Source organism: Macaca nemestrina, chromosome 11 (assembly GCF_043159975.1).
Source record: "Macaca nemestrina isolate mMacNem1 chromosome 11, mMacNem.hap1, whole genome shotgun sequence".
Lineage (NCBI taxonomy): Eukaryota > Metazoa > Chordata > Mammalia > Primates > Cercopithecidae > Macaca > Macaca nemestrina.
Genome location: NC_092135.1, coordinates 86,901,569 through 86,920,846, shown reverse-complemented (window position 1 = coordinate 86,920,846; position 19,278 = coordinate 86,901,569). Strand labels below are relative to the sequence as shown.

Here is a 19,278-nt window from a genome sequence, read left to right as displayed (position 1 = left end):
AATAAACAAGTTAAAGAAGACAAGGAATTTGCATATTATTTCTTAACCCAGATTCTAAGCAATACTTATCTTTACATTGAAACATCCACTTTTTACTTGTAATACAAACATAGCTATTTGACAAACATGACTTTCATTTTCCTTTTAGGCTCCTATGATATAAGAACTATTCGTGTGTCTAAATATGAATATTGAAGGTATACAGTTTATCTTTGAACTCACAGCAGTTGGAGGCTGTGGGCAAACTGCACAACATTCTCCAAATGGAATTTCTGGGTTGGGGCAGTCTAATTCTTGATCGTCACATATTATGTCATCACAGAGAACGGATCCTGAGTCACAGACACAAATTTGGCATGGTTCTGGCTTCCAGACATCTCTATCCGCATAGGACTGACCAAGATGGGAACATCCTCCTTCAACAGCTGAAAAACAAGTTAGATGACATGAAGTTTCCTCAGGTTTTGCTGAAATGTGATTTTTTGTTACTCTGTCAGGGCTACTAACAATAGCCAAAGTTGAAATGGTTTGAAACAAATAATTTCTTCCTTTCATTAGAAAATTATATTTGTCCTACATAATTTGCTAAGTCACAAGGAATTAATTAAAATATCATATCTGCTTATTATCATAAAATTGGCATACCATAGTCAATTTTCCTTAAGACCAACAGGTATTTTAATTTCATTTATAGTAAGAATTAATATCAATGTATATCACACAAGCATTTAAACATTTATTTATTAATGGTACAATTGAAAATAAGCTTTTCTACCCAATTGCTATTCTTTGCCTTAACAGCAGATGGGAGCATTAAACTAAAAAGATGATTTTGTCACTAACTCTGAAGACTTTCTGGATTTTATTAACCTAGTTGAGAAATTCAGGGGAAAACTGAGCTAATCTTGGCACCATAAAACTCTACCAGATTTTCCTGGGAAAGCTTTAACAGAACTTATTGTGTGTATCGAATGTCACTGTTAGCTCTGTTTGGCATTAGTTGGTCAACATGATATGACATAATACATTGTATATCCCATATGGATGTAAAGACATTTCCAAATCACCAAAAAGAAAAGAAAAAGATGTTTTTAAAATAAATATTGGCAAGGAATAAGTAAAAATAATAGGGAAAATATGAATCATAACCATCTGTATTTGTGGCTTAAAATGGTAAAAAAAATTGCTTCAACCAAAATTTTAGACTTGCTTCATAATTATATACAAGGTACTGAAATTTCAGCAGCTATTAACTATGAATCAGCTTAGGAACTGCCAAAACAAAGCCTGGTCTCAATTCTTAAAGCATTAGCTGTGTATTGTGGTTAAATGCAACTTTAGTTCTTGACGATTGGTATGATAGTTTGCCAGTAATTAAGTAAATAAATAAGTTTCTCAGCATCTGCAAAAATTTTTGCAAACAACAAATGATGCACTGTTCAGTAATTTATATTTTTGTGAGACAGTGAAATTTTTATTTTCTCAAAGCCAAGATATTTAAAATGTCTACTGAAGGAGGCCTGCTTCCGAGTAGGCAAGTAGTTCAAAATTAGTTTTTGCTGCCTAGTGGTCAAGAGGCCTTTTAGTGGTCCTAAGATTTTTCCATCTGGGCACGACATGCAGCCACAAAAAAATCACCTTTTCAAGTTCTTGTTTCTATATCTTCTCTCTGTCTAGGGTAATAATAATTTAGGTTCATATTTAAATGAGTTGAAATGTTCAGCTGATTTAGTAAATGTTCACCAAAAAGAATTTCAAAACCTAGACTCTAGGGACTACTGAAATTGCTTCCCCCTCTCATTTCCATGTATGTGTTCTGATACAAATTTAATGATATTGTACAACACACTTGATCTATTTGAGAAGATAGATAATCCATTCTTTCTTCATGTTACAATTTCTCAATGTAGTTTACAGCTAATGAAGGAAAGCTTCATTTTTTAAATGCAATTTTAAGTAGGCAAATAATTTGTTTATTTAGAAAAGTTATTCTAATTCCTCCTCTATGTTTGAAACACATTTATGATAACATGGGATATATTTTCTATATACATTTCCTAAGCTTTTAAAGGAGGATTTCTTAATTCTTAGTGAATATAAAAGCTGAATACCAAAATGCTTATCTCAGTGCAAATGAAGTAGGCCTATTTGAATGGTGTTATGGAAAACATTTTTAAGAGAAGAGCAAACAGTCATTGACACATTGGTGTGAAGAGTAATAACGTAGGTGAGTCTATGCATTAAACTCATTACAGAACTGGCATCTTATATTTAAGTACTAAGTTCACCAGTTTGCAGAAAAGGTCTGAAAATTTGGGGTTGGAAGATTGTGCCATAAAATTACATGGAGCACTGTAATTACACTGGTTCCTTTTCTCAAAATGAACCACTTAAAAATTTTCTCCAAATCAACTTTATATGAAATGTTCCTACAGATTAGTTTCAGCTCAAGGTTTTCCCATTAATAATGTGTATTTTAAGCTCCCCAGATCTATCCTCAAAAACATTGTTAGATTGTACGGATGATTCTTTAGATTTTTGCCCCTGGATCAGGAACATCTTTTCACACTTAATACAGCATGTGGGTTATGAAAAACAGCTATTGAATACTAAAGGCCTATTAAAGACAAATGAAGATAATAGTTAAAGCTAGGCTCAAACATTTCCTATTTTAAGTATCTTCTATGTGTTCTTGATCTGCCTAGAAATTAACATAAATGCTTTTCCTTCCTGTGTATTCATCCTCCTCTGTTTATGTCTCATTAAGGGTGTCCTCACATCATTAGAAATACAGTACTTTCCATTTGTTCTGCTAATTACTAAATAAATGAGCACAATATTGACATACTAAAATTGTAAATGAGCTTGTTAAAATTGGGTTAAATGCAATGTTGTAAAAATTAAGGTTGTTATTTAGCTTATTGTTTCCAAATTTTACTAGACACATGTTATAGTACTCTTTAAAACACAGTGGCCTCAATATAAAGATTATTTTAGTGCAATTTAAAAAATTGTCATATTCTTAAAATATTTTTTTACTCTCACCTGCACATGACAGTCAACATGGTGCATGCATGTTTTGTTTTACTTTAGAAAGTCATATTGTTTTAAGTTAAAGAAGAGAGTTGGAATGCTTAAAAAATAAGAATTAATGCAACTTTGTTTATTGCCGTTATTTCATATCCACTTGAAATAAATTTGGCTGTCCTGAAAAGTCAGTTCCTGTAAAAACTTGTGGCTGAAAATTAGCCCTTTCTCTGTTTTTCTATCTTAGTTACCTTTGCTGAAAAAATAGAGTTTTGTGTAGCTTCCTTTATCGTTCCATGCATGACAAAATATAGTTAGCAATATATTCTACTGAAAGTTAAGCCTCTTAGATTAATGTTTCATGGACCTAGTACTATGTGTGAAAATCATGGCAAAGTCAAGGAAAAGAATATTTTGTTTCTAGAGGAATAAAAATGCTCTAGTTAGCCATTTGCAACATTTAGATATAGAATAGAAAATGGGATTTTGAAATAAGTCATCTCATATTATTCTCTTCATTTCTTAGGAATCTGTATTCAGAGTAGCTTTGGTTAAAATAATAAGTTAATTTTTCCCAAAAATATTAAAAAAAAGGCAAATAATTTCATTTTACTATTGGAAAGTAATGGACTTTCCAATTACTTCCGTTATTTTAGTTGTTTAAATCTCTCTGTTCCAATTTGTAATTAATTTTAAATTCCATCTCCCATGTCATTTGGTGTTTCTGTTCCTTACTACAGAGTACAATTCTGAAAGAAATTTACTTGTGATCACACAAGCAATGTATTAAGCTCAATCATCTCCTTGTTGGGATCTATAATATAAAACATATTGAAGCTAACACATGACTTAAACCACTCTTAGCTGCTTCTTTCCTAGTTTTCTATTTTGGAATTTTAGAGAAAAATAAAGCCAGATAACATAGTTTTATGTTTTTAGGTGTGCATAAAGCTTACTTTTTTGTGATTCTTTTGTTTCCATTCTTTATGTTAAATTATGCTGACTTGAAGAAATCATATTGTTAGGACAAAAATGCATATTATGTTTGTCTTAATACTATTTTTTGAGCAATATTATTATTATTTTTATTCCCTAAAGCACCTAATTAAATTAGTTAATTTGGCTTGAATGAAAAGTGAACATTTTTTCCTCTTCTCTTCTTACTGAATCCTTATCTGGGAAAAGATGTATAATCTGAAAATCTAAGAATCACAGATATGATTTGTAAATTATCATAATTTATTTTCATTACTTTAGAAAGCTGAATATTTTGTACATGTGGGTATTTGGCATTCATACAGTTTCCAATTGAAATATGCTTAGTTTGCCTTTTAAATGATACTGTTTGGAAAACATAAATTTTAATAAAATATTTTTTCTGCTGCTTATATCTTTATCACAATATCTTAAAATACGTTAGATTACTTAACAAAAAGGGCTCTGAAGAAAGTATCTGGAGACATTCTAGGTGAATAATTTTAATTTAAAAGCACTGTTTTGCATAGACAAGGAAGATTTTATTTATTCCTGCTACCTCCAGGAAAAAATATTGATAAATTATCAGTTGTAGATATTTTCTTGTTTCATATTTTATAGATATATGATTTTTCAATCTCCAGTTAGAAATGTCCTTTAAGTTGATTAATATTTTATCCTGTTAAAAATAAAAATAATTAGATAATTAGAAAATTTAAAGTATCTTATATCTAACCAACAGCAATTGCATGTATAATAAAATCTGCTTAGTGTCAAATTATAAAAACATTGAAGAGAATATATTCTACTTATTACAGTTGGCAAACAACTGTAAATTGTATAGTTTTATAAATAAAATTTTACATTTCACCATCCTTATCACTAAGTTACTAAGTACTTTAATTTCTTCCTTAGAGTAATTTTATTTGCCAGCATTAGTAAAACTAGTGCTAGGTAGAGCTTGTATAGTACCTCCTATCTTGTAGGCACTTCTCTGAGTAGTTTGGATATCTATTTTGCTTCATACTCCCAAAGGCCTTATGAGCTTAGAGCTGTCATAATCCTAATTTTACAGATGAGGAATCTTAACCACAGAAACATTAAGTAATTTCCCAAGGTTACACTGTCAGGGTAAAAAAGATTTGAATGTAAGAAGGCTTCCTCTAAATTTGATACTCTTAATTACTGCATTCTATTTTCTTTCTGCTATTTCAAAACTGAATATCATTAAAGAAGTCAGCTCCAAAGCTCTGTCCCATATGATTTTTTATCACTGCAAGGTTAAAATCTGAATCTAGATAGGTATATTTTTAAGGAGAACAGTTCTCTGCAAAATATCTTTTCTATCGGGCCTCAAAACAGGAAGATGCCATCTGGAGTTAAATTCTCCTGTTTATTTTCTCTTGACCTTATGAAGAAGGGTTACATCTCTAAAGCCACCCTGGTGACATCCAGACCACCAACAGAATAAATGTGTGACTCAGAAACCCTGCATATGTTTTGCTGTATACAAAAAAGTAGGATTCTAACAACAATATACCAGACAGAAAAGACTTCTGCATCCAGTGCAAAAATATGTTTCAGATGTCTCATTAACACACTGTTTTTCAGAAAATATAGTTATTAAATGATTCCTATTAATGCTTATCTAAGTTCATTAGAAGTTTTCATTGAATGAAACTCGAACCTTGTGAACATGCTATGCAATTTCAAAGAGTATATCTATGATTTCAATTTACTTGAGAAATGCAGTCTCTGTCATCCTCCACAGAAAATACTGTACAAAAACAGTTTCAGAAAAATGTATGCCATTTTACTCAAGCGGTACTTTCTTAACACTAGAATTCAAGGGAAATTTAATTTTTAATAATTTCTGGATCTTTTCTCTTTGATGTTTATATCTTTTGGGCATTTTGACTCGTCCTCTTTCAACGTTTCATTTTGCTCATTAAGACTACATTTTAAACATCAGTGCTTGACCTCAGTCATGGAAAAAAACAAGGGTTTTATTAGTTAATCTGAAAGGAATCCACTTCTGCTGTGTTTTCATTAGACACAGACTGAAACTATGGTGGTTAATGTAACTCCCCAAACTGCAGTTCACAAGTGATTTATGTAAGAATAGCTATCTCATTTTTTCCGTTGTCATCTTGACATGAAACAGGCAAAGTTTCCCCTTTGAAAAGTCTGGAGAGTTTTTTTTACACTATATGACCTTTTTTTTTTTTTTTTTTTTTTGAGCGTGGAAACAATGGGATTGAGCTTTTTTCCTAGGGAAAACTTTTACAAGAAACAGTTCACTGAGAGGGTTCCAGAAAGTTATTGTAGACCTGGAAACTTTACAACTGTTCCTCATGTCCAGCAAAAGCAATAACATCTTTCATCTTTAAAGCTTTAATTCTTAAGCAATCTGCTTTAATCACTTCAAGGTGGTGATATCACTAGATGTTACAAAATTAAAGAGCTGGGCTACATAATTTTTGGAACTCTGCACCAAAGAAGCCATTCACAATGGAAACTGGAGTTTCGGTAGATGGCACTCTTTTCTCTGAGTGACAACTCAAGTCCAGCATGTGACTGTAGATGTAGAACAGGGGCTTTCCTGAGGAGCTGTCCTTTAGCCTCAACTATAATCCTGGTAAACTCACAGCCAATCATTCTTGATTTTTAAAAAGAAGCCTGTAAATAAGACATCAATCCAGGAATCTGAATTAGTTAAAAGGCATTTAATCACAGTCTTTCCTTCTTTCCCAGAATTGTTCCAGTGGCTTTGCTTTCTTGTCTTATAATGCTGAATTTTATTTAATTCCAGAATTTAATAAAAATACCTTTTTATGTGTAGGCCTTTAGATCATCTAAAGAGTATTCAACATTAGATGAGCTAAAGGCCTATACATAAATAGGTATTTTTGAAAATCCAAATTTTTCAAAGCTCTGGTATTACCTGAGCATTTTTCCTTCCCTAGAAATAAAGCTCAGGTAAGGAAATACAAGTATCATGAATGAAAAACACAAAGTGTTGTATTATAATACTTTATTTACTCACACAGAACTGGTGTTAATTTCTTTTAAAATAAGATCCTGAGCTTCTGGGCTTTAAAAAATAAATGTTCTACTCTCTATAAAATTGAGTATTAAACAGAAAAATACCTATTCTTTCTTCACCTTTAGAAATGCATTATTAGCTCATGTACTTTCTAGGACGATATATGATTTTTCAGTATCTCCTTTCAATGGCAAATAGTTACAAAACTAAGAAAATTCAAATACTCTAATTTTAATGTGTGTTCTGTAATTATCTAAGACTTAACAGAATATTGGTCCTAGCTTTGACTTTGTCATTTTCTAGTTTTGTAATCTCAAATAAAGCACTGATCCATGTTAGGTGACTGACACTGAGATGTGTGAGCAACTGTGCATCCTCTCCGCTTAAAAATGCAGTTGTTCCTAAATTTATAACATTTTCCTGTAGGTCAATGTGTTTAATTGTAGGGACAAATGCAAACCAGAAAACCTGAATGTTACCTGAGCAAGTTATAAATTCCCTCTTAAAGCATAATGAAAAATATACTCTCATGACATCTAACAAGAAACTGATTCTCTGAGTCCATTTACAGTTTTAAAAATCTCAAACAACTAAAGGTCCACAGTTTATTTTACTGGAATTATCACTGTAGCAAAATATAGAAACTCAAACATTAGTACACGTTTAATTAAACTAAAGTTTCTGTTTCTGCCCTAATGAAGCAGTATTACTTAGTAACAGCTGTCTATAATCTATCTAGCAATTAAGCAGCGAATAAAATACTTATGTCAAATAAGGACTACATCAAAGACATGAAAAATATATTTAAAAAATAGTCATATGTGGAATTTTTTAAATGGCCATAACATTTAAGCTAATTTCCAAAAAGTCTCTGAATACTGTTACCATTGTGTTTTTGTGTCAGTATATGTGTTTGCAATATTTATCCGTATCATACTAATTTCCTTAGGAAAGCAGTGTTAACATTTAAAATTCACGCATATGTTTTTTTAAAGCTCATTATAAACTACTGAAGCCAGCTACGTAACATTAATATTGGCATTCGTTATGTAAATGGTAACCTGGCTTGTCAGCCACTAGGTGACGCATCTTTGCACTTAAAATTTGGCATGTTTATAAACTACAGGAAATATAAAACAGACCATGTTTCTCCATTGGTGGAATATAACACATGAATTAAATACAATTTTCACAAATTTGTAAGAAGACCAAAATTCTTTTTGAGGACTTCTTTATACCCAGAAAATGCCTGTGAGTGAACTAGAAGTGAGTGTTCATTAGAGCTGTGCTGTCTCTGAAGTTATGAGGACATATACAAGAAACACCACCCTAGAACTTTATGACCGTTCTCAGTGTGCTGAATATTCAGATGCCTCCTGTAACTTTTCCAAACCTTATCTAATAGCAGAATTTTCTTGTAAAACCCACAGGGAACGTAAGATGTACTGTCTTAAGTCAATTAAATTTTACTTTTATTCATGACAAAAAAAAAATATAGGCTGAACAGTTCTTTTTCAACTCTTTTTGAGCTTAAGAGCACACAAACACTTATCAGTAAAATTTTATATTTATTGATTATTTTTTGCATCTAAAGAGAAAAAGGGAAATAAATACAACTTAATGTGATGACAAGGTACTGTAAGTGTCAAACACTCCCCCTCTAAAGTTGGACTGGGAAGAAAAATAGCCACAGGGCTTACAAAAAGCTTGCAACCACTAGGCAACTACAAATACATTGCAATTTTTTGAGCTAAAACCTCCAAGTTTGTAGTCTTTTCAATAAATGGGTGGTGGGGGATAGTAGTCATTTGGTATCCTAAGAAAGGACTGTGAGTTGTAGCATCTCCTGGGAGGAGCAGGATAGGGAGGAAAAGAGGATAGGAATAAGAAAGGAAGAAGGATTGCGAGTTCAGGGGAAAGAAAGGGCGAGGAGGCAAGGAGAGAGAGAACTAAAAAAAGAAATGGAGGCATAAGGAGGCAACATGGGGAGTAGGGAGGGAGGAACAGGCAGGGAAGACAGAGGAGGAGAGAGGAGTAGAGATGGGCTTGCCTAGGGAGGGGTGGGGTGATGAGTGAAGAGAAGTCTAAAGGAGCCAAAAGGGGTGGAGAGAGATAAGGAGGAGGGGAAAGGGAAGGAGAGGAGGGGTAAGGAGGAGAGGAAATTAAGGGAACAAGGAATATGGGTGTTTCTTTTCTTTTTTGTCCATGGGCTGAATATAACTGAAGACATTTCATTGTATATCTACCCCTCCCCTCATACACACATTTACATGTATTACCTGTGAGGACAACAAAGACATTTGATATTACAAACAAAAAACAAATTATCATGCAATGTCTTTTGCAAAATCTATAAGTTTAAATGCAACCATGTTTAGTTATGTGCAGTAAAAATTCTCTAGTAATTTCCCCTAGCTATCTTTACATTTAGCATTTAAATATTTATTTCTGTGGAAGTTTGTATTCCAATTTGTTCAGTATTTTCATGACTATGGTAAATAAAAGAATATTTTCACATAAATAATGAGACAAATGTATTTTTAGGAGAAATTAGAATATGAAAAACATCACATGCAATTATTAGAAAATATAGCTAAACAGCTTTCTGAAGTCAACAGTACTAGTATCTTTACCTTGTTTGTAGCAAAGTCAAAACTCCTGTTGAAAACATTTTTAAAAATATTTTCTTCATTAATATGAATGCAGTTAAAATGTAGAATATGTGGAAAATATTAGTCCCTTAACATCTTGCTACTAGAAAATATGAATTAATCATTCTCGAAACAAAATAAAAACAGGAATAATAAAATATTTTAGCAGTTTGATCCCTTTGAAGAATATTTATAGGTATCTTGTTGCCGTTTTACAGAAATATATTCAATGATTCTGATAATGCATAGTACCTTCCTTTAGACTGTTCTTAATCCATGACATTTGAAATGCATTCTTATTCAGAAAACAATGCTCGATATTCTAACCTTACAAAGAATCCAGCAGACAAAGAAGAACATAAAATTATTGCAAGAGACCAATAACTTCCAGACTGCCTGGGGAAGTATTCCAAGATGTTAACAATCCAGGAGGGAAAAATTTTAAAGCCATTTTTAAAAGTTTCCAGTGCCTTCAACATGAAAACAAGTTAGTACAAGAACATCTTATCTTAAACAACCACAGAACTCTTAAATACACACATAACACTATTATTTTTCAAGTAATATAAAAGCACAACTATAGTCAGTTCAACATTTCACAATTTGGAGCTTATAGAGGAAATTATCTTTAATCTGGCAACTGATTTTCCCCCTTTGCACCCCTCTTTGTGAGGAGAAGAAAAGACAAAAATCCCATAAAGTTTCTTGAAATCAGTACCTACTCACCTTCCTGTTGTGCCAAAATAATAGTGGGATGAAGCAGAGCAAGAAGTAGCCAGCTCCCCTTTTGCACAAAGCTCATCATGTCTAAATATCAGACATGAGACTCTTTGTGCAAAAAGGAGAAAAGAAAAGCAGTTCAAAGTAGCACCATCAAGTTGTTCCCTGCCCTTCAGCACCGGGCCCGTCATAAAACTCAGCCACTGAGATTCCTTTGCTTTGGCCTTAAATAGGAAAAAGTTTGGCTTCCCTCACTTTCCAGCCCCTTTCTGAAATATGAGAGCCGCACCCATCCCCTCAGCAGTAAAAGAAATGATAAATATTTCTTTTTCCCTTATAGAAGACACAACCCACAGTAACAAAAAGAGCACATCTGGCGTTTGTATGCATCTGCTTATGTAAAAGTGTGTTACATATTTCAGTCTTACATATATGTTTGTATAACTTAGGAACGTATAGAAATGCTCTGCCTTGTTTTAATATATACAATGTAAATGCATACATTTTTATTTCCCCTTATAAAGTTAACAACTCCATAATTTTGAAAAATTGCTGGATGCCCATTCATCCGGTATGTCTAATTTGCAGAACTGATCTTCTAGAAGATTTTTATGTTGGGATTTTGCCAGAATTAATCCTAACTCAATTTAAATAGGGGACTGTAAGAGATTCACTGAAAGAAAAGCCTCCGTTTGCCCCTTTGACTCATCCACCCACCCTGGGTCCTAGAAGTTAAGTTTCAGGCAAATGTCAAAAGACAAAGTATTTGAGCTATGTTTACATGGCTTCCTAAAAGTTAGATACTTATCTATAGCTGTTTCCATTTCTCACAAATTTCTTTAGCAAGCCAGAGTGCTTTCTTGTGAGATTTCCAATTTTTATGTTGCCTGGGAAAGACAGAACAGATCTTTCTAGAGAAAAATTCAGCCTTTTCATGACATAACTTTTTAGGAAACTGGAAGAGAAAGAGTTTATCACATAGAATAGCAAAAGAGTACCAGAGAAAGTGGTCTTTTTTTTTCCTGCATGACTCTAAAGATTAGTATACATATTTCTAATTTAGACTTTTATGTGTATACTTTCCAGATCCTCATCCACAAAACTTTCCAATATATTTCTGGATCTATCAAGCAGCAATTTTTGTGTCATATTTGAAAGAGGGGCAAATACCATTTATAGGTCTTTGATAAATCTCTGCAGGAAAAATATGCTTGTCCACAGTATATGGATATATCTGGCAATGGAGATATTTCTTTACACCCTAATCATCAGTTCACAGTTAGTTCATCTATCTCTATAATCTACAGTGGAAATTTCAATTCTAATCAAGGTCACTTGAACTAATTTTCTTCATGTTCACCTAAACATGTCCATCTCTATGCCTGTGCACATAAAATTCTCCCCATTTCACACCAATTCATGGAAGTCACTTCCTTATGCCCCAATGCAAAACTTTCCTCCTTAAGTAAAATACCTCCTTTAAACTTATTTTCATCTTTCTCTTTCTTCTAATTTGTGTTACTAAATTTTCACTCAATTCGTATGTGTATTCCCAGGTGTACATGAATCCTGTAAGTAGGGACAGTGGCACACTTGCTTTCTTATATATTTTTGTTTGTTTGTTTGTTTGTTTGTTTTTTGAGACGGGGTCTCCTTCTATCGCCCAGGCTGGAGTGCAGTGGCGCAATCTTGGCTCACTGCAAGCTCCACCTCTGGGGTTCACGCCATTCTTCTGCCTCAGCCTCCTGAGTAGCTGGGACTACAGGCATCCGCCAACACCCCTGGCTATTTTTTTGCATTTTTAATAGAGACGGGGTTTCACCGTGTTAGCCAGGATGGTCTTGATCTCCTGACCTTGTGATCCACCCGCCTCGGCCTCCCAAGCTTTCTTATATCTTTAGTCACAATGAGCACAAACCAAGACATCCCAGTGTAGATGACATCATTCGATGACAGGAAAGAAAAACTAGAATGAGACCAACCTCTTGTGTATCTTTATTTTAGATTGGAGAGTCACTGCTTGGGGGCGTGGGAGAAAAGTAACTGTTCAGAATGGTCATGAATATAAGCTTTTCTACTGGATCGCAGTAGAGATGTTGGGGAAACGCTGCTATATGCATCTTTCTGTCTTTCAAACATCTTTGTCCTGTAAATAAAAAATATTTCCTGTGTTCACACCAATTCAGAAACATAGTTTTTCTCATGATGTCTTTGTATCTACATAGAATTCATATATCTATATTAGATTTCTCTCATTGTTTTAGGTGGTCAAGAAAAGCTGAAATTTATTGAATTTCTTCATCAGATTTATTTTCCACTGTGAAAAATGAGAAATGTTATTTTAAAAATAATGCTTGTTATGCTTTATTTTAGGCATTATAAATAAAATTACTACTGTTCTAAAATTCTTAATTTACTTAGCTATTCAAATAAAAGCCTTATACTCATGAGAAAAATTCATGATTGATGCACTCACTTAAGAAACATTAGCTGATGCTTTGCATATGGAAGGATTGTTGCATTTTAAGGTCTCCAGGAGAGACCTAGAAAATTCATTCTCCAGATATTCTGATTTACCATTCTTCACTACCTCAAATATATGATTATATTTGGAGGTTTTGCACTAGGATTCTTTGCATTCTGTGTCCCAGATCCTATTTCTCTACCTCCTATCAAAGCATTTCTTTATACGGGGTCAAAGCATTTCTTAATACAGGGTCTGAACTAGGTGAAATGCATACACTTCTGAATCCTATTATGCCATCCAGGAACTGCTGTCCTCATTGTTATCTAGACACACATTTCTTCCCATAATTCCCTGACTTCACTGATGTTAACCAGGACACATAAACATGTCATTTTGCTTTTTGGATTGCATTTAGAGGTTTAACTCAAATCTAAATACCTGCACCAACTAAAGCACTGATTTATCTGGATCTCCTTTAACGAAGAGAGTGCCTGGAGAGATGAGGCAAAGCAAGGGTGTGGCAGATGATCAACCAAAAATTCAAATCTTTTCCAATTCAGTGGAAAGTGGAGTTTGAGAGAGATGCACAAGCACAGCTGTGATGAACTCAGTAGGCCAGTGAATGCCAGCAGCGCTTTCTACAAGAGCACTAAGAAAATCAATTATCTCCATCATGGAAAACACATGGAACAGAAATGTTTCAATCTTTCTCTCTTTCCTCTCCCCTCCCCTTTGTTGTGCTGCTTTATGTGTGATTTTCTTTTTGAAGCCAACCACATGCTTTATTTTTAGGGACATTTTCTAGGTTTCAAATCACTGTAAAGCCTTTAAAAAAGTACTTGTGATAATAGAAATACCAGTACAACTGTAAAATACAATGCAGGTCTTTTTTTATTATTCCCAGAGAGGTGGATCAGTTCACTCCGTTGATAAGGGTAAAACCACATTTGAAGAGTTGTATTTCCTTTAAAAGAATTTGAACAAATACTAGTATGTGCATAGTACAGCCAGAAATACAGTTGAAAAAGTCATGTTGTACTTGCAGGCCTTAAACATATTTAACCATGGATATTTCCAGGATTGAGGCAAATTATACCAGCAGTGGGACATGATAGTCCAGTATTTGAGTGATTATATGACCAAGTCTTCAAGACCCTTTTCTTTAATTTCCCCTTAGTCCCCAAGGTAGAGTTCATTGACCCCTTGTTTTTTTTCTTATAGAACTATTTTAATAACCATTTCTTTTTAGCCTAGAAATTTCACTTTTGCACAAGATTTATATTTTCTTGACATTTAGTAAAATAAAGTTTTAGTAAAATTTAGTTAGGAAACACGAAGTATCTCAATTCCTATCTATTCTTTGCTATTAAACTTAAGGTTCTAAATTTTTATCTTTGTATTTTGCAGCTGAAAAGTATCCCAAGAATGAACAGAAAATCTAAAGAGGTTACATGACTCTCAAAATTACTCATTGGAATTGTAACTAACTAAAAATTTTCACTTTTGTACAAAATCCATGTCTTCTTGACATTTAGTAAAATAAAGTTCCAGTAAAATTTAGTTAGAAAAAACTAAATGTCTTGACTCCTGTCTATTCTTTGCTATTAAAGCTAAGGATCTGAATTTTTATCTTCGTATTTTGCAGCTGGGAAGTATCCCAAGATTGAACAGAAAGTTCAAAGAGGTTACGTGACCCTCAACGTAGTTCGTTGCAATTGGAACTAACTAGCACACTTTACAAATATTTTCACCATGCTTTCCACTAATCACTGATTGTGGTAAAGATATTTTTATGCAATTTAGGAGTGTGGTAAATACAAATCTGACACTTAATTTTGTATTTTTTCTAATGAAGCATTGTGAAATGATAGTGTTATGGAGTTAATGGCCAATTTACAAAAATTACTATTCTGATTTTTGTCTTGTCATTAATCTTTCAGTAATTTTCAGTATTGTATTTAAGTAAAAGTTCACTACTTTACACTTAGTGAAGTACAATCTTAGAGCATGCAAAACCATTTACATATGTGTTTTTGTGTGTTTATGTATGTATATGTTTATATACCCCCCACACATATATGTATAACTAAATACATATGTATATACTTTTAAAAGCTGACAAAAATTCGAGCAGGTAATATACATATAAGGTAACTTGTATTTGTTATATCAATGTTCCTTCACATAAGTAGATAAGTATCTATGAGTTTTCTCTTATGTAGACATAAACCTGTCACCTGAAATCTTATTTAACATAACAGACTATTAATCATTGAAAGGGAAACTACTGGCAAGCCTCTACTTGAATTGTGAAACTTTCTGAAGTATTGTAAGCATGTTCTCTTGAATGAAGCCCTTATATACTTATGTTTTAATTATAGCTTTATTTGCTATCATAATTATTATTGTAATTATATTTGAAAATTCATAGAAAATTGAAATTCATCTCCTTACCTAATCTCATTCCTGAATAGTGTGATTACTTTATAAGTTTACCACAGGGGTGACACAGAAACTGGGATGCCACATCGTGAAGCAGCTCAGGAGTTCCCTGTTGAGTCTTCAGTTAACTTAATCATTCTCAGGGTTGAAGCTCCACTCTGCAAATCCCACTAGACTCTCCATCAAATATAATTTGTCATCTGAGTCATCCTTAGGAATTCTCAGCAATATCCAACACAGATGTAACAGCTCTTCAGATGTAGCCAGTTCTGTGTAAAGATAAAAGGAAGGCCCAAATCATGATTTTCTGATAGATACATGAGCTAGGTCAAAGCCAAACAGGGAATCTATATGCTTCAAATGGAGACTGATTTTTAATTCCTATCAATATCCTTTCTATTCAGATACACAGTGGAGGCTCAGATTTAGGATCTTTGATTCCAAATAATTCTTAAGTACCCCAAAATTGAAAGCCTCCTCATCAGGCTCCCTTGCCTAAAATAAACAGACATAAACAGGCCTTTCTGTGTTTAACTTGCCATGACTATTAAATTGTCTACTAAATTGTCTAAAGCCTTCAATTTTGTCTATACATTAAATCATATTTAAAGACTCTACATTTAGGTATGTTCTTGGTATATGGAACATTATTCTTGGAGGAGGGATGTCACAGCAAGTAGTCTCCTTTTGTTCCCAAGGATTCAAGTGTTGCCTTCTGGAGACTTGGCTTTCTTGTGGCAATGTCCATTTTAGAAGCATTGTTTTGTATTTCTTTATGTGCTTATTTTATTCCTTTTGATAACCTTTTTTGTTTCCTACTCTCACTCACTTTTAAAAATCATGCACAGTAGTAAACACAGTCCCTTGTACACAATGAATACTGATCAATGTAAAGGAGACTGACTGAATTAGGATGGTATTAAATAGTATTTAAAATATGAAGTGTTTAATAATATAAGCATTTCTTAAAAAAAAAATAGGACCCAGACCATGGATCAGTTTTTGCTCTTCACCTCTTTATTTTATAGATACCAGATACATTTCATAAAGTGATGAAGGTAAAACATGTGACTCATGAAAATAAACTACTCCAAGTAGAAAATCTTCACATAAAAATTATGCCATATTGATTATTCAAAGTGTTAACCTTTGGATAACAATACTAAATAGATGAATATAATTTGATTTCTATTATTTCATGTCCAGCAACCCTTTCTATTTCTCAACCTAAACCCAGCAGGATACAAAACACTATTTTAGATAATTCTTGATACGCAATTAATCTTGATCCAAGTACTATCTTCTTAGCAAATCAAATGGCTCTTTTTTTTTTTTTCCAATACCTACTCTACATTTCTATACCCTTGCATATACTCTCTTTCTGTCTAAAATGATTGTTCCTCATTCTATATGTTCAAATCCTATTTTGAAGATTCAACCCAAAGATTAAGTAATCTACAAGATCTTTCTGATCCTCCCTGTTAAAATCATTTTGCTCTTCCTTTAATTTACCTTACCTTTCCTATGCCTTTTAGTTTATTTTAATTTACATCCTTTTATGTCCTTTACTAGGCTGAAAGCTACTCCAGGGAAAAACTAAGGTTTATCTTTCATTTTATACTTCATTGTAACTATTACATGGCCTTGTGCATAGTAGGAAATTAATAAGAATCAAATGGCAAATGATTTAAAATATGAAACACTTAATCCAGAAAAACACATCTGAAGTAATCTATTTCCTTTGTATCCTTTAGATCTAATGTAATTTTCAATAAGTTAATTATTTCCAGTATTTCCATCACTCTTGAAAAGGAAAGTCACTCTTTCCAGCATAGGAAGTCTTTGGATTTATAATGGATTTAAAAAACTTCCAGATGTTATGAATTTATTTATAAAATAGAAAAAAAATAAACAATAGAACTAGTTAGCAAATAAATTGAAAGCAGTCAAACTCTGTGTTCATGACAAGTATTACGAGTCAGAGACCACGAAAAAAAATTTATAAAATAGAAAGAAATACAGGTAATTTACCGAGGATTATGAAAGAGAATGACAAAAAAAGCCAAAAGTTAATTTCAAAATGAATTGAAATAATTGAACTAGAAATGCATCATAATAGTAATTTATTTTTAGTTTAGGGTAAAAAGAAAAAAAGACATGTAAATGAGCATCATGAAATTAAAATGCTTCAAAGAGGAATTATCACACTTCTTGTTTAAATTGTTTTCACTTTTCTTGACTCAATTTCCTTACTGTGAAAATTTTAAAAGGAAAAAAATTGTGCAAAATGTCAAATAAAAAAAGAAAAAATATGAATCAAAATACTGAAAATTCCTTACCTTCCCACAAATACAGACACCCTACATGTAATGTAAAACAAATATCTAAAGCTTTATATTTTATTGCTTGATTTTTTAGCTTCAATTCCCATGAGAATTGTGAGAACTTCAATCTGTTTAGTTGAGCATGCTAAGGATACATACAAGGCAGGTAATAGTATTCTAGAGTGGTCCCTTTATGTGTAGGAATTGTAATCCATTTTTTGGTTGTTAAGAGCAAGGTTAGCTGGAAAATGGGCAACCACATTGACCTAGATTCAGCATCAGGGGTGTGGCGCCATGGATTGTGTCCTGGTGTCCAGCTGAAACAGTCACTTCTAAAATTTTAGTTAGGGTGTGGCTGGCGGTGTTAGATCAACAACTGAAAGCTAGCGTTGGAGGTAATGTGTGATCAAACTGGGTAGCATTGTGTGAGATTTCCCTGACCCTTCCCGTTTCCTAACTTGGAGTTATGCAAGTGACACACTTTTTATGGTGAGGAAGGGGAGAAAAAAAGTACATTTTATGGTTATTTGTTATGATGACTAACTGGGAAGAAATAAGTAGCTAAAATAAGGTTCTTGAATTATCTTATGATACCAATATTTCCCATTCAAAATATGTTCGAGAAGTGTTTGATCTTTTGTTATCATACGGATTTAGAGGGGGGAAAAAGATACATCTTGGAAGGCTTCATCGAAATTAACATCAAACTGAAGAAGATAATTTTATAGCTGCACTTTTTGCTATAGCAAACACCAGGGCAAAATATGGCCAGACAGTCAACTGGGACAGCATGACACATCACTGGAAAAAATGATTGTTGAGTACAAAATTACGAGAAAAGTAAAATCATTGTTGAAGCCACGTTAGCATACTCTGTTCAAATTATATCTGATTCTCTAGACACTTCTTTTGGAAGATTCCCCAAAACAAAAGCAGAGAAATTACATAAATGGTTTTACAGGCCAACCTTTCTGATTTAGTGTGCTGTAAGTTGCTTACAATGTTTCTCCAAGTAGGGGATCCAGGAAAATTCCTAGGGGTTGTGGATTTTGGAATTTCACCAAGTCCTTAATGATTGCAGCCCACTAGTTAGCAAAATCCTTCCTAGCTGTTATTAAGAAGAAAGTATGACAAGGCAACCAGAGGAAACAACAACAGTAGTGATAGCCAGTCAACATCTCCAGTGCCTATATGTACCCATCACAGTGTCAGCTTTCTTCATTGTTATTCCCATCACTACATTGCTGTAGTTAACTTTTCTTCTGCTTCACTAGAAAGGATAAGGATAATGCTTCTCATTTCTTCTCAAAAGTTTAGAATTTAGAGACAATGGGCATCAAAATTTTGGGTAAAGATATATTGAAGAAGAATACCAAAATATGGATCATAATGAATGGCTACATTCCAAAAGTGCTTCATTTATTTTCTGATAGTTATAATAATTTGCTCATAATTATTACTTTATGTTTTCTGCAAGACTGAAAGCTCCTTGGGGAAAGAGTTGTTTCTGTTTTGGTGGTCACTGTTTCTTTAGCACCTAGCAAGCAGTCCAAAAGGGCAGACATTTGGTAAGGACCTATTGACTGATGAGTTGCTGAGATTGTAGTCAAATATGGATGATTCTGG

General features: G+C 33.1%; 1 protein-coding gene and 1 long non-coding RNA gene across 2 annotated transcripts in view; one reads left to right on the top strand and one right to left on the bottom strand.

Annotated features, from left to right (window-relative positions):
- The window catches only part of LOC105468239 (collagen type III alpha 1 chain), a 38,409-nt gene extending 27,772 nt beyond the window's left edge, over nucleotides 1-10,637 (bottom strand). Inside the window, exons 1-2 of the mRNA XM_011718340.2 lie at nucleotides 10,426-10,637; nucleotides 223-425 (exon numbers count right to left, since the gene is read on the bottom strand). Of these exons, the coding sequence (XP_011716642.1) occupies nucleotides 223-425; nucleotides 10,426-10,504 (282 nt within the window). The 5' untranslated portion in view covers nucleotides 10,505-10,637. The remainder of the gene's footprint in view (nucleotides 1-222; nucleotides 426-10,425) is intronic.
- On the top strand, nucleotides 363-14,431 carry LOC112424349 (uncharacterized). Its single transcript, XR_011609918.1, has 3 exons — nucleotides 363-461; nucleotides 10,036-10,186; nucleotides 14,294-14,431. It is a non-coding gene; the product is annotated as an uncharacterized lncRNA (long non-coding RNA).
- The last annotated feature ends 4,847 nt before the right edge of the window (nucleotides 14,432-19,278 follow it).